The sequence below is a fragment of the Wolffia australiana genome, chromosome 5 (assembly GCF_029677425.1).
Source record: "Wolffia australiana isolate 7733 chromosome 5, ASM2967742v1".
Classification (NCBI taxonomy): domain Eukaryota; kingdom Viridiplantae; phylum Streptophyta; class Magnoliopsida; order Alismatales; family Araceae; genus Wolffia; species Wolffia australiana.
The window spans coordinates 18,601,824-18,617,470 of NC_135839.1; the positions used below are offsets into that span (position 1 = coordinate 18,601,824).

The 15,647-nt window shown below is 44.7% G+C and overlaps 2 protein-coding genes across 5 annotated transcripts in view; one reads left to right on the plus strand and one right to left on the minus strand.

Annotated features, from left to right (window-relative positions):
* The window catches only part of DWA1 (DWD (DDB1-binding WD40 protein) hypersensitive to ABA 1), a 25,448-nt gene extending 13,786 nt beyond the window's left edge, over positions 1-11,662 (plus strand). For 3 of the 4 annotated variants that reach the window (XM_078575901.1, XM_078575903.1, XM_078575900.1), the window contains exons 10-14: positions 10,564-10,603; positions 10,795-10,904; positions 11,051-11,161; positions 11,262-11,378; positions 11,467-11,662. In XM_078575901.1, the coding sequence (XP_078432027.1) occupies positions 10,564-10,603; positions 10,795-10,904; positions 11,051-11,161; positions 11,262-11,378; positions 11,467-11,547 (459 nt within the window). In that variant the 3' untranslated portion in view covers positions 11,548-11,662. The remainder of the gene's footprint in view (positions 1-10,563; positions 10,604-10,794; positions 10,905-11,050; positions 11,162-11,261; positions 11,379-11,466) is intronic. The other variant, XR_013581592.1, reaches the window with a different exon arrangement.
* On the minus strand, positions 10,997-15,509 carry LOC144703677 (Homeodomain-like/winged-helix DNA-binding family protein). The gene is made up of 6 exons (XM_078575906.1): positions 15,290-15,509; positions 14,687-14,880; positions 13,206-13,290; positions 12,124-12,207; positions 11,778-12,063; positions 10,997-11,701 (listed from the first exon to the last, which is right to left on the minus strand). Exons 1-6 carry the CDS (start codon positions 15,437-15,439, stop codon positions 11,670-11,672), a joined length of 831 nt encoding a protein of 276 aa, XP_078432032.1. The 5' UTR covers positions 15,440-15,509; the 3' UTR covers positions 10,997-11,669.
* Positions 15,510-15,647: the final 138 nt, after the last annotated feature.

Genomic DNA, 15,647 nt, shown 5'->3' on the forward strand with positions numbered 1-15,647 from the left:
AAACCCCTGCGCAGGATTCTCCCGCGTGTGACCCATTTAATAAGTGGTCACACGTGGGGGGGGCATCTAATGAACCTCCCACGTGGGAGAATGTAATAGGGGGCTTTAAATGCCCCCAAACCCTAGCCGCCAGTAATTAGAAGTTTCTGTTTTGTTCTTTCATCTCTCACTCTGAGTGCCATTCTAACATGGTATCAGAGCAGTTTCTGGAGTAAACTCATCTCTGGATCATCTCGAAGGGAGTTTTTTGCTGGAATCTGACCCTAGAAGGGTTCTTTCAGCACCTCAGCAACCAGTTGTAGCATCTTCCTGCTTCCTCCTCAAACATGGCAAGCCCCGGAGGTGAAAGCTCGACCCAGGGTAACCCTGGGGTGGTTCAGGAAGTTTCTGACGCCAGAGTAGGGGAAGCCAGTGCCTCAAATCCAGACATTGGAAGGGCTGCAGTTGTATTTCCCCCAGCAGAAGTGAAGTTTGATGGGGGAAATATGTTTGAATGGTCAAAGATGGTTACACTTACAGTACATGGATGCTTTCTGGGAGATCATCTGACTGATCTCCCCAGAACTCCAGCGGATCCTGATTTCAAGAAATGGAAGGCAGAAGAATCCCTAATCTTGGGATGGATGTTGAGATCGATGACCCCCGAAATGAGGAGAGATTTCCTCTACTGTGACACCGTGAAAGAACTCTGGGATGAGATCCAGAGGTACACTGCAGAGCAGTCCCATGACTGGCGCATTTATGAACTCAAAGTCCAAGAAACATTGGCACGCCAAGGGGGAGAAAATGTCCGTCAGTATTCGTCCCGGTTAAAAGAAATTTGGAGAGAAATTGACCACCTCTGGCCTGTGCAGAATCCACAATCGGTGGAGAGGCAGTACATACTCAAGCAGAGAATCTTCACATTCCTCATGGGCCTAAACTCCGTCTATGAGTCTGTGAGGAGCCAGTTGCTTCATCGTGAGAAGTTGCCGTCCCTGGAAGAAGCAATCAGCGCTATCCTGCAGGCTGAGAGCAGGTTTGGCGTTACCCCTGATTCTCAGGCCCAAAATTCCGCTGCGCTTCTTTCAAAAAGGCCTGAGATCAAGTCCAATCCTGCTGGAAATTGGACACCTTGTCCGCCTCAGCCAAGTCAACCCGGGGGAGGCGAAGGAGAAGATAATCGTGACGCTCTTTTCTGCACCTACTGCAAGAAGAGGCGTCATACAAAAGAAAACTGCTGGAAACTGGCTTGGAAGAATCAGAATTCGAGTAAGAAGGCCATGGTTGTGGCATCGGAATCACAGAGTTCAGGATCTGCCGGAACGGGTGCCGGAGTCGAAGAATTACAAGACAAACTCAGCTCCACCGCCTTGGTGAAATCAGGTAATTACTTCTCTGACACATGGATTGCAGATACCGGGGCGACGGATCATATGTCCCCGAATGGATCCATGTTCAGTCATTACTCCGCTGCCGGAAACAGTCACAGAGTTCAGACAGCAGGAGGAGGAGCATTGTCGGCGAAAGGAGTTGGCAGTGTTCTACTGAATTCACTTGGTCTGCTGAAGAATGTTCTCCATGTGGAGAACTTGAGAGCTAACCTGATTTCTATACAAAAAGCTGTTGATGATTTTGGTTGGAGGTTTATATTGGACAGTGATGACTGTTTTTTGTGTGATAAGGTCTCCGGGACGAGGATTTCATCCTTTAGGCGGGAAGGTGGCTTGCTCCTCCTGAATGGCAGTGCGGGACAGTGCATGGTGTCACAATGGATGAGCTCTAAGTAGGAGAGGGTGGTCCGTCTTCATCAACGGATGGGTCATCCACCTTTTGATTTGCTTAAAACTTGCTACCCCTCTGTGTTTCGGGGTATTTTAGTTAAAGACCTGTTTTGTGAGGCCTGCCAAATGGCAAAACTTCAAAGGACGTCATTTAATTCCATAGATGATTGTTTTAATTCCCCATTTGATTCCATACATAGTGACGTATGGGGGCCATGTCCAGTGGAAAGTCTGACTGGGTGCAGATATTTCAAAGTCTTTATTGATGATTACAGTCGCACTATGTGGTTGCATCTGCTGAAATGAAAGGCCGAGGTTCCACGAATAATTGTGGAGTTCTGCAAGATGATTGAAAATCAATTTGGGAAGAGAATCAAGCGCTTCAGATCAGACAACGGGACTGAATTCCTCAACTCCAACGTCAGATCACATTTCTCAGACAAGGGGATCATCCATGAAACTACTTGTGTGAATACTCCACAGCAAAATGGCCTAGCAGAGAGGCGCCTGGGATATACTCTTGCAACTGCCCGAACCTTATTGTTTCAAGGGAATTTGCCGAAGAAGTATTGGGGAGAGGCCGTGTTGACTGCTGCTCACCTTATAAATAGAATTCCCATGAAGATAATAGACTATGAAAGTCCCTTGAACCACTTGAAGAAATCATTCCCAGAGGTTCGTCTATTCTCTGGACTCCCTGCCCGTGTGTTTGGATGCGTTGGATACACTCATCAACAAGTGGGAAAGTTAGACCCACGAGGAGTGCGATGTGTGTTTGTGGGTTATTCCGGCACCCAGAAGGGGTATAGATGCTATCATCCTCCATCACAGAAATTCTGACTCTGCAGATGTTGTGTTTCAAGAGTCTGAATTTTATTTCCAGAAAGACAGTCCAGCTGAAAGGCCTCATGATAATCAAGATGGAACAGACTTGGAATTTCTTCGTCACATGGGATACACTCAAGTATCTCCCACAGCTTCGATCGAGGTACAAACCCCTGGAAATCAAGAAATTGGGGTTATGTCAGAGGAAAAACCCTGTGATGAAGACCCAGTAAGTCAACCTGTGATGGAGGAGAGTGAGCAGCCCAACCTGGACAGTCAAAGTGAGATTGAAACAGAGGAGAATCAAGGGGGACCAGAAGATTCAGTGCCCAGTCAGCAAATTAACGTCATGGAGGATGATCTCAGTTGGCCCATAGCACTCAGAAAGGAGTGCAGACCTGCAGAGCCAAAGCTAAGTATCCTATCGGTCACTACGTTAAATATGAGAAGTTAAGTGACCACTATAAGAGCTTTCTGACTCAGCTAGGAGAATTTCAGATTCCAAACAAGGTTGAAGAGGCCCTTCAAGACCCTGGATGGAAGGCAGCCATGGATGAAGAGATGACTGCCCTCCTGAAGAATGAAACTTGGGAGATCGTGACACTACCCAAGGGAAAGAGAGCAGTTGGCTGTCGCTGGATTTTCACTCCAAAATTCTCATCAGATCGAACACTAGACCGACTAAAGGCCCGACTAGTTGCTAAAGGATATACCCAGACTGAAGGTATCGACTATGGTGAGACTTTTGCCCCAGTGGCAAAGTTTAACACAGTCCGAGTGTTGATTGCACTTGCTGCCAAATGTAATTGGGACATTCTACAGCTTGATGTGAAGAACTCTTTCCTTCACGGAGAGCTAGAAGAAGAAGTTTATATGCAACTTCCTCCTGGATATCCACTGACAGATAAGGAAAATCAAGTATGCCGACTAAAAAGGGCACTATGTGGACTGAAGCAGTCCCCTAGGGCTTGGTTTGGACGGTTTACCAAAGCGATGGTTGAATTGAACTACTACCAGGCAAGAGGGGATCATGCGTTATTCATCAAGAAGGGAACGACCGGGAAGGTTACCATTTTATTGGTGTACGTGGATGATATATTGATCACTGGAGAAGACAGTGAAGAAATTCACCCGTTGACCAAAGACCTATCAAAACAATTTTATATGAAAGAGCTTGGAAAATTGGGATACTTCTTGGGAATTGAAGTAGCATACTCGAGAGATGGCATATTGCTCGGTCAACATAAGTACACCCTCGATCTCCTCCAAGAGACAGGACAGTTGGGGTGCAAGCCGGCTTCTACTCCCCTCGATGCGAACGTGAAAATTGGAAGAGGTGATGATGGAGCAGCAGTGGATAGAACAACATATCAAAGATTGATTGGGAAATTAATCTATCTCAATCATACAAGACCGGACATATCGTATGCCGTCAGTTTGCTGAGCCAGTTCATGAGTGAGCCCCATGAGATTCATCTACGGGCAGCCTACCGTATCCTTGCTTATCTGAAATTTACTGTCAGGCAGGGACTCCTTTTCTCACGGGAAGGGGGTTTAGCTCTAGAAGCTTACACAGATTCTGACTGGGCAGGGTCCGTGATTGATAGTCGATCTACATCGGGATACTGTACATTCTTGGGAGGCAGTCTTATTACATGGAGGAGTAAGAAACAGAAAGAAGTCTCTCTGTCGAGTGCCGAAGCAGAGTTACGTGCCCTAAAGAGGGGCGTTTCAGAGTGTCGGTGGCTGAAACACCTCCTAGAAGATATTGGTCTATATGACAACAATGGAGTCAGACTGTATTGTGATAATCAGTCCGCACTGGCCATCGCGAAGAATCCTGTTCAGCATGACAAAACTAAGCACATGGCCTTGAATCGGCACTACCTGACAGAAAATATTGATCGTGAAGTCATCAAACCGACGTACATCCCTTCTGCAGACCAGAAAGCTGATATCTTCACCAAGTCTCTGCCGGGCCCCAGATTCCAGCTGCTGGTGTCCAAGCTAGGCATGGTCAACGTCCACACCTAGCTTGCGGGGGGGTGTTAAACTGGGCCCCTACAGTTCTCTCCCTTCTCTCTCACCTTCAGCCTATTGTAAGTGGGCCACGGTTTATAAGTGGCCCACCTTCTCTCTCATTTTTTCCTCTCTTTCTTTCTTTCTCTCTTCCTTTCTTTCTCTTTAAACCCCTGCGCAGGATTCTCCCGCGTGTGACCCATTTAATAAGTGGTCACACGTGGGGGGGGCATCTAATGAACCTCCCACGTGGGAGAATGTAATAGGGGGCTTTAAATGCCCCCAAACCCTAGCCGCCAGTAATTAGAAGTTTCTGTTTTGTTCTTTCATCTCTCACTCTGAGTGCCATTCTAACAATTTTTATTCAAAAAATAAATAAATAATGTATATTATTTTTCATGTATTTGAACATTTCTTTGAGAGTTTGCAAGAAACCTGGTTTCACAATAAGAGCTTAAGTTACCAAGAGTACGTGTTAATCCGGCTGTAAGATCGTTTCCAGGAACTCAGACGGAAAGGGAAAGTGCCTGAAACATCATCGGTGGATAAGGGGATGCCAGGAGGGACACTAGTGGAATAAACATCATACAGGAGATTAAGGAACTAGAAACAACTTCAATATTCTTTTGATTGCCTTCCAAAGGGAGGCAGGCCCTATTTTAAAAGAACATTCAGGAAGAGATTACTCTTCGTGGGTGAAACAGGCACAACTACCACCATAGAGGGATGGGAAATCATATCATTAGACATGCCTGCTCCTTCTGGATGTGAGGAATGGCGCATCCAGGACGTGACAGCTCGGATGTGACGGGACAGATGATGACTAGCGATGAATGGAGGCGTGATGGGCCTCCATTCATCGCTTTCTACAAAAACCCGTCACATCTTCGGCAACCGTCACAAGGTCCATCGGCCTGCTCCCGTCCCCTCCCGGTCCCATACCCGTCCTGTGACCTGATGGCCTCCTCGTCACAGGTGAAGAAAGGACATCTCCTCTCTTGATCTTCTTCTCTCTCTCTCTCTCTGTCTCCACTCTCTCTCCCTTTCTCTTGATCTTCCTCTTTCTCTCTTGTTCTGCCACTCTCCCTTCCTCTCTCTCGATCTTCCTCTCTCTCTCTCTCTCTCTCTCTCTCTCTCTCTCTCTCTCTCCCTTGTTCTCCCACTCTCCCTCCCGCTCTCTCGATCTTCCTCTTTCTCTCTTGTTCTCCCACTCTCCCTCCCTCTCTCTTGATCTTTGTCTTTCTCCCTTCTTCTCCCACTCTCCCTCCCTTTCTCTTGATCTTCCTCTTTCTCTCTTGTTCTCCCACTCTCCCTCCCTCTCTCTCGCTCTTCCTCTCTCTCTCTCGCTCTCCCACTCTCCCTCCCTCGCTCAATCTTCCTCTCTCTCTCTCTCTCGTTCTACAACTCTCCCTCCCTCTCTCATTTTCTCCCTCTCTCTATTGATCTTCTCTCCCTCTCTTTCTCCCTCTCTCTCTCTCTCTCTCTCGTTCTACAACTCTCCCTCCCTCTCTCGTTCTCCCAGTCTCCCTCCCTCTCTTGTTCTCCCACTCTCCATCCCTCTCGCTCTTCCTCTCTCTCTCTCTCTCTCTCTCTCTCTCTCTCTCTCTCTCTCTCTCTCTCTCTCTCTCTCTCTCTCTCTCTCTCTCTCTCTCTCTCTCTCTCTCTCTCTCTCTCTCTCTCTCTCTCTCTCTCTCCCCCTCTCTCTCTCTCTCGCGCGCGCGCGTGCTCTCTCTCTCTCTCTCATTCTCCAACTCTCCCACTCTCCATTCCTCTATCTCTCTTTCGTTCTCCCAGTTTGCCTCCCTCTTTCAATCTTCCTTTCTCTCTCTCTATCCCCCACTCTCCCTCCCTCTCTATCTTCCTCGCTCTCGACCCCCAACCCTCCCTCCCTCTCTACATCTTCCTTTATCTCTCTCGTTCTCTCACTCTCCCTCCCACTCTCGATCTTCCTCTCTCTCTCGTTCTCTCACTCTCCCTCCCACTCTTGATCTTCCTCTCTCTCTCTATCAAGACTCCCTCTCTTGGTCTTCCAAAGATCCTATTGCTCTATGATCCTATGACCAATAGTATTACTTTTAAATAATGTGATAAATAGTCTGGCGTTAATTTTATTTTTCATTATATTTATAGTATAAATATTTTACAATATTTCTTCTTTATTCTAAACAAAAAAGAAATATTATTCCCCTTTTTTCCATTATTTCATGCTTTAAGATTACTGTCACCATCATCATCTGTGATGGCCGTCCCGTCACGTCACCGGTCACTGGTTTTTCATCAGGTCATCCGTCACCCCCACGGGGCTGAAAATCATCCATCACGGATCCATCATCGTGACGAATGATGTGTCAGATGATGTTTGCCATTCCCTATCTTGATTCTCCTCTCCAGTGCTGACCGAAGATCTTCTTTCTCAAATATTGTGTGGGTCTTGTGTGGGTCACTCATAAATTGACCTTGTGAATTAATCATATATGATATATGTGGACTTGTATGATTCAAGAATATGTTTTCAGAAAAAAAACAGATTCAAGAATATCAATTTTCCAACCAACCTTTCGAATAAGTCCTTGTCAACAAGTGCACTCTCTTCTCTCTTGTCCATCTTTACATGACAGTCGACTGGGATCCCAGTAAAGCTTACTATGAAGCTTTTCCTGTTTCCTTCAGCAGATCAAGTATGTACTCGTGTTGTAACAAACCTATACCCTAATCTGAACACACCACTTTGATCTCCAGAAAGTACATCAGGTTTGCACTAGTATCAGCTCACTAGTGTACTGGATCCCATTAGAACTCTGAAGTTAAGCATGCTTGGGCGTGTGACCACCTGGGAAGTCCTCGTTGGTGACCACAGCATGGGCATGTGATCACAGCTCATAATTTCAAAAAAAACATCAGATTCCCCAGATTCTTGATATCAAATTGTTGAGAGTAACTCTTACTCAAGGCAGAATTTCCTTCTCTGCCATCTCTGATGATATTTTTATATCATCAACATTAACAATCAAGACATTCAGATGACCAGTTGGATTAAATGAATGAGTATGGTGTGGTCCCCATCGCTCTTATCTATAAACCAGGTCTTTCATCACCTGGGTGAGCCTCAGAAACCCAGTTTCTGGGGGACTGCTTTAGGCCATATTGTGCTCTAAGTAGCTTGCATACAACATTTGGTTGGTCTGCCGACTGATAATCTGAAAGCACGGTCTAGTACCCATCAAGTTTTTGACACCATACTGATATAAGTCCAAATCAAGTTTTTATGCCAAGGAGATCAGTATTGTAGCTTTATTGAACTTGCAAATGGGGAAAATGTCTCAAAATAATCAATCCCATTGGACTGAGTGTGAGTCTTTGCTACTAGCCTGGTTTTATATTTCTCCAAGGTTCCATGTGCTTTATAGTTATGAGTGTAATCCATCAAGTTACTGACCTGGTGGCAGTCTCACTAGTTCCCATGTCGCATTTCTGTTAAGGTTCTTCATCTCATCGTCCATTTCCTCCAACTCCACAATATGCAATGCTTCTTTTAAAATTTTGAATATATATATATACAGTTTTGTTTTCTATATATATATATATATATATATATACAGTTCAAAAAGTTCATAAAAGCTCTATATTGGGGGCCCAATTTTTCAAATGAAATATAGTCTGTCAGAGGGTATCTGCCTCTAGTTTTGCAACTTCCCACCCCCTTGTGTAGAGCAATGGGCCATCCCAGATTTTTTTTCAGTGGGAATCAATTTGATGGCCTTCATCACTTTGACAAAATGGATCTTCAACCTGCTACTCTTCCCCTGGTGTATCACTTCTTCCACATCCCCTAGGTCTACCCATACCTGGACAGGTAGATCTCTCTTGGGGCTGTGCTCTCTCAACAACAGGTTCTTTGGTGCTTATATGATCCTCTACCCCCAAAGGGTATCTTAGGGATTTTAGCCGGCTAGGGGCATATTAGTCATTTCATGTTTAGGGTAATTGCTTCCATTTCTTATAAATACGTGTAGCCCTCCCTGGAGGAGGGCAGTCAAGAATGAAGGTAAGTTTGGCCTCTTGGCTCACTATCTAGATCCTCCTCGTCTCGGTCTCGTCCCCTTGACCGTCTAACGATCCCCTACCCCCGTGATTGTCTCACCAGATCTTCAGCCGGTTCCCCCCAATCCGATCCCTACCCCTGCCGTTCAGTTCCCTTCTAGTCACCGGCGATCCCCGTCCTTGCGATCGTCAACCCTTCACCGCGTCATCAGGCGGCTCGTCCCCGGTCGATCTCTGTCCCCATCTGTTCGACCTCTCTCTTCATTCCCGTTTTAACTCTTCTACACTGGGAACGTCTACCTCGCCTCGCCCTCCAACCTCCTTCTGACACGAACCTAGATCAAGGTTCGTATCAGATGCTCGCCTTGTGGCTGTCGTGCTGTCTCTGGCGGTCTATTTCTGGGAAACATGAGAAAGTGATGATTTGACCCCTGGGTCACTGGTTGATCTGCTACTTCCTCTTCCTCTTTCAGATAGAGTATGTCATAATTGGAGAATGTCACATCAGCAGACACAGAATATCTTAATCGGTGGATGATAATACCCTTTCATCTCATGGTATTAGAGTACTCCACAATCAAGCTTGCTCAACTACACATCTTGTACAAATATATACACTGTACATCCAAAAATTCTTGGAGGGATATTAACTCTCAGTCTTGCATTTGGGAAAATTTGAGACAATAAATCACTTGAGCCATTGGCCCAGTTTTCCTGGCATGAACTCAGATAATCAGGTTTTAGAGTGAGAAAAGCTTTCTTCAAAAGCTTCCCTCGTAGTTTCCCTTAATTCACCTGGCTGCGACTAAAATACCCAATCTTCCATGGTCTGTCCTGATCGGCTTGATCTTGGCTTCAAACTGAGTGTTAGTCATTTTGTCAAATTGCTAAATAAACTAGGAATGTTGGCCTTTGACTTGGAAGGAAGAGCCTTTTAAAACTAGTGTAATCATCTACAAAATACCACCTGCAGCTGGACAGGCTGGGAATTGGGCATGGGCCCAATTATCATTATGAATGCGCTCAAAAGGTGACAAACACCTCTCATTATTTGCTTAGCCAGATGACTGGCTTCATATCACAAGGTACCAAACTCAACGCCTTTTTGTAGAAAATAGGAAATAATTAGTTCAGTATTTTAAAAGATGGATGCTCCACGCATCTGTGTTGCAAGTAAGCCTTCCTGGCACTGGTTGAAATCTCCATTGATGTGAGACAGGCAGCAGCACGATCTTCCAATAGAAGGCCTCTCTCCCACGTAACAGATTCAATCTTCTTTCTCGACGCCTTATCTTGCCGAAGAGCTGAATCATGGTCAATGACAAACATCTACCCAGTGTCAGCAACAAGTTTCTGTAGAGGAATCAGATGTGCCTTGAGATGCTTGAGATGAGGCACTTGCAAAACTGCATTCAGTATTCCCGACTTGCTGAATTTAACATCACCAATTACCATTACAGACGGGCATCCTCCTCCAGACTTTAGTACCTTCCTAGACCCTTCAACAACCAAACATTTAACAAAGTCTACTCAGTTGAGGGACATATAATCTGTGACTCTAGTGCTCAAGATGCTACAAAGTTCAGCTAAATCAGAGAAATATTCAGCAACATAAAGAGCATAAGTTCCAAATTTAAAAGTTAGTGACCTTGATGCCTGATCTTTGGATTGCCCTTGATCTTCATGTTCTGATGTGGTAGTCACATATATTTTCTTCAATTGTTGGTTCTTGTATGTCACTTCCAGTTTAGGGTTTAGGGTTTAGGGTCTTAGTGTCCCTTCTTCAAGCAATAATTACAGAATAAGTCATCTCTTTAATCAGCATCTTTTGGTTTCCTTATTTGATTTTCGTTAGTCATAAACTACTGGGGGCACCTCTATGTTATCTCTTACTATCACACTTTTCCTTGTTCAGATCATTACTGGTTCCGAAGATGGAACTACTCGCATATGGGGTGAGGATCTTTTATCTTAGTTTTGCATGGTCTCATTCGCATTCTGTCATTCTATAAGAGCTGTATAGTACAGTTGTAATTCTGTTACTTATTATTTTTAAGTGGATATTCCTACAGTATATGCACACACCAATCCAGTTTTTTCTTAATTTTAAAAGTAAAACCTGGGGCGGTTATTTTGTGGTTGTAAGATTGCAGAACTGGTAAATGCACGCAGCTGATCTACCCAGGAAAGGGCGCAACCTCTAAGGTGCCATCATGGGTTAGTTGCATCGCGGTTGATACAAGCGAGAGTTGGATGGTAAAAGATAGCTCCCATCTCTATACTTTACCTAATATTGCTTGATTTTCTGCTTATATTTTAGTTGGAACAGAAATAAACATATCTTTGACTCAAAGAACTAAAAATATTTATTGGCCGTGCACCTAATAACAGTTCACATGCAGGTCTGTGGTACTGGCAGTAATCTCTCAGTTTGGAGTCTCCCTTCCTTTGAATGCATTTGGAGTATCGACAGCAGTTTCCCTCTGCAGGATGTTTCATTTCATGAGAGCCAGGTAATTCATTATTCTTGTACCCATGAGAAATTCATTAAGACCTGCATCATCACTATCTCCGAGTCTGCATAATAATATCTCACGATGTGACCAAGAGCAGATTCTTGCAGTCGGCTCATCTTCTGCACTCACACGCTATAACATAGGTGGGAAAGTCATTTCTCAGATACACTGTGCACCAAAGTCAGCCTTCTCTGTCTCCTCCCACTCTTCTGGGGTGAGAATCCCTTGCCAACACAACACATTTCCTAAACCCTAAACCCTTAACCGTAAAATTTACCACTGACGTATTACTTGTGTTACAGCTCGTGGCTGTGGCCGGCTATGGTGGCTTGGTGGATGTCATCTCTGAATTCAGCAGCCATCTGTGCGCATTTCGTTGCTGAGGCCCTTCTCTCACTTTTATCATAAGCAAAGCACTAGTCAAAATCACATTATTCCTCACGGTTATCTCCCTATCTATCCAGTGGCAGACAGGCTGTACAGCCAAAGCTTTTTGTAGGCAGCTCTAGACAACTATCAGAACTTCACCTCGAGAGCCTGCACAAAGAAGCAGAATAAAATGAGAGTTAGAGAGGAAGAGGAAGAAGAGATGGAAGAGGCGTTGGAGACTGACATTGCTCAAAGATGTCTTGGGCAACAATCAACATTGAATCTGTCTCTTCAGCCAACTTGGCAACTCTCTCCGCCTCCTTCACTGCTTCTGATGCCAAATAGGACTTGGCCTCGGCTTCTGATATCTTATACGCAGCAGCGGGCGACGATTCTCTCATGGCCTCCGGGTGGCTGCCCATAGACGGGGAGGACGACAGCAAATGCCTTGGGTGGTATCCTGCTTCCTTCTCTCTCGGCGCCGGCGTCTTCGTTATGAAGGCCTCCCTCAGCCTGTACCCTCTCTCTACCTGGGTAGACGGGTTCAGTTAAATTTGAGGGAAGTTAAGATTCCGGAGATGAGTACTCACCTTCTCAATTTTGTTCTGTGCAACAAGCCGGCGCAGCTTTGGGCCAAGCAGGCGCCTGAAATTCGGCGGCACATCATTCTGGTGCTGCATTGTTTTTAAGATGATTAAGTCAGGAAGATTTACTATAATCGCATGACTGAGTGAGTCTTGGGAAATGGAAAGCGGCGGAATTGAGATTGAGATTTCAACCCCATTTTAAAAACTAAATTGTTAGGTTGAAAAGTCAGGATGATAAACTACAATCAATCAACTGCCACAAGGCATACAAGTAGAAACTGAATTGAGATTGAGATTTCATGCAGTTTGAGAAAGAAATTATCACGTTGAGAGGACAGGAAGATTGACTAAAACCGCATGTCCACAACTGGGAAATGAAAATTAGTTGATTCAGCAAGTTTGAGAACAAATGTGTAAGGTTGAAAATTCAGAATTATTATTGATATCTGACACGAACCTTGATCTAGGTTCGCATCGGAGGGAGTAGAGGACTAGGCGAGGTAGGAATTCCCCGGGTGGAGAGGTGAAACGGGAAGTGTAGGGGAGGAGGCCAAGCAGGGGAGGTAGGGATCGGCCGGGGGACAAGCCGCATGAAGACACGGTGAAGCAGAGACGATCACGTGGAGGGGGATCGTAGAGGGAGACGGAGCATGGATGTAAGAAGAGACGAGAGGGAGACGTACAGAATTATTATTGATATCATATGTGTACGACTGGGCATATGAGACCGACGTATCATCCCATTTTGTGAACTACACTGATAGTTTAGGGTCAAACGATCCGTGGGGGATATCCGGAAGCCCAGATGCAAGAATTGCTAATGAGTTATTGCCATGTCCATTGTTTTTGAGTAAAAAGATGGTCTAAATCAGAACTCCAATTAAGACGTATCTCATTTTTCCGAGTTTTATAACCATTCCAAAAAACGAACCATTTTCAGAATATTTCTCATTTTTTTCAAATACCGACCAAGCAAGAAGTTTAATAGGCAGGAGTCAACAGAAGGCTTCAACCAACTGAATTAGAACAGAAAATAATAGAAAAAAAATTGAAATAAATGAACCAGGAAGATGGGCCATGTTTACCTCAATGTAAGAGCAAATAGAACCCACATCCATTCCCTGTGGCTCCCTCACATTTGACAGAGCTTCAAGTATCATTGTATTGTACCTAAATAAGGCCCAAAATGAATCATTAGCACACCCTTATGTCATTGAAAGCATCCATGCCCACTGATATCAATTCACAATCTCAGGTAGAGATAAGATTGATAAAGGATCAACAATATTAAGAGAACTCGTATATTGATCGATAGAAAGTGATTTGAGAATCTCCAAGCTCAATGTCAGAAGGAAGAATAGGAAAGAAAATAGATCAAGAGATAGAAGGAAAGAAATGCAGAGGGCTCCTAGCGTTTCCCCTCGCTCTGGATGGCAGGCCCGATCCTGCTCCCCAGCCTCTGCCACTCTAGGCAACTGACTTCTTGAAAATGAATGACTGCCTCTTCTGGTCGCCACTTCTGTTTATTCATACCTGACTCCCACGTGCTCAGTCAACGCTGAGTCAGCTCACACGTGCAGACGTTTCTTTCATTGATATTGTTTGAAGAAGAAACGTTGCGTATCACCCAGATATTAAAATATTCCTTCTGTTAGGCGTACAAAACGAGCTTGAAAAAAACTGCACAGCCCATAATTTGGGTTGCTGTTACTGCAGGCAAGGATGATGGCTTGTCATCGGCGTCCTTTCATCATATTTTATAATCTCTTTAAGATGGCGAGAGCGGATGACTATTTCTCATTGTCCCAGCCATTCGTCTCTTGATAGGTCTACAATGTGATTTTGCCCTCATCATTCTGGCAATGAACCGGACGATGGAGTTGATGACTCGTCATCGCCCACCATAGAGGAGAAACTCATCATCATCTCCAAACCCTACCCATCTCACAATCGGTCCTAACACTCAGTCACCAAGGATATATCACCAATCACAATGCTAAGGGAACGTCTACTGCCAATTTAAAGACAGCACAATGCCAAATAACACTTTAGTTAAACTATTCATAAACCAGAATGTACGATCAAAAAAAGTCAGAGGCACCGAAAAATACACAGTAGTATCAGCTCGAACCACTATTCAAAGAAATGACATTGGTTATCTTTCTCGACTGAAGACAGTATCACAGTATTTAAAATATTAAGCAAGACAAACTCAATGAGAAGTTCAACTCGCCAGATTGGCCAAAAAGTCATGATACCTGTGAACAACCATTCAACAAAAGAAAACAATAAAAGAATAATCAAGGGAAATAACTTGCCATAATTATCATGACCGGAAAAACCGGATGAAAACCCCCAAGACTTAAATGTCTATCTGGTAGGTTTTCGTCAAGTTGCACAGAAATATTGATTTTACCAGGCCAGGAAATTTAGTCCTGCCATCACTCTACAATCATAACAACACCAATAACCGGAAAAAACTCCCAAAGGTGCGCCGAATACAAAATCAATGATTTACGCTACGGATTTTAAGTACAAGATAGAAGTAACTAGAAATCAAGCATACCTAGGAGAATTCTTCTGCTCCTGAGAAATTTTCGAAATATCTGGGGTAACTGCAAGAGCCCCCAGCTTGGCTGGTGCAGAGAAAGGAGCCTGGGAGCCAGGAAACGAGACGCCAGGGGGGGCCTTTATCCTAGGCACCCGAGGTTTCTCCCTGGAGCCCTGGCCCCCGCACAAACTCATATTTCTCCATTTATCCTGCGTCAAGAAGATTTTTAAGAGAACAATTCAAGCACTACTTCGCCCACACTAATCAATAGCTAAACATACACAATCGACAAATTACTAATTCTTTTCCTGGAGAAAGGAATGATTTTCGAAGGGCGGAAGCTCACTTCCGTCCAAAAGTAGATGTGTCATGACAAATAATTATGCTCTAAAGTGATATACCCAAAAGAAGGATAGCAAAACATTCAAAAAACTCGTATTATAGATACAAAAACTTGCGTAAGAAATCGTCACAAATCATCACAACGAAATAACAAACATCATAATCTATTTCTACAAATGAGTACACAAACTTGAATTAAACGTATTCAAAGACACAAACTTGAATTAAACGTCGTATTAAAAGATCATAAAAGACTAGAGTGCTCTGTGTGAGAACCTTGAGATCGATGTTGGAACGGGAAGCGAGGCAGCGGCTAAAATCAGGATCTCTCTGTATAGTTCTCCACTTTCCAGCCCCGTGCTTCTCCACCCCCGCTCGCAGCGCCTCCTCCTCCTCCGCCGTCCACTTCTGCTTCGGCGCTCCCATCTCTCTCTCTCTCTCTCCTTTCTCCTCTCTATCTCTCTCCTCTCTCTCTCTTCCCCCTTCGACTGATGGCCACGGCTGAAGCAGCTTTTATAGTACCTCTCCCGGGACGGACGGACGGGACGGGACGGGACGGGACGGGACGGGAGAAGACAAACGGTTTCGTTCCGGTTCGGATCCGGAGCCGGACGGATGACGGTGTGGATTGCGT

Excerpts from the sequence above, each read along its gene's own strand:
- LOC144703677 (XM_078575906.1), bottom strand. The coding sequence starts at position 15,439 with ATGGGAGCGCCGAAGCAGAAGTGGACGGCGGAGGAGGAGGAGGCGCTG. Across the intron at positions 12,208-13,205 it reads CTATTTGCTCTTACATTGAG|CACCAGAATGATGTGCCGCC; the intron begins GTAAACATGGCC and ends AAAACAATGCAG. Across the intron at positions 12,064-12,123 it reads CACAGAACAAAATTGAGAAG|GTAGAGAGAGGGTACAGGCT; the intron begins GTGAGTACTCAT and ends CCGTCTACCCAG.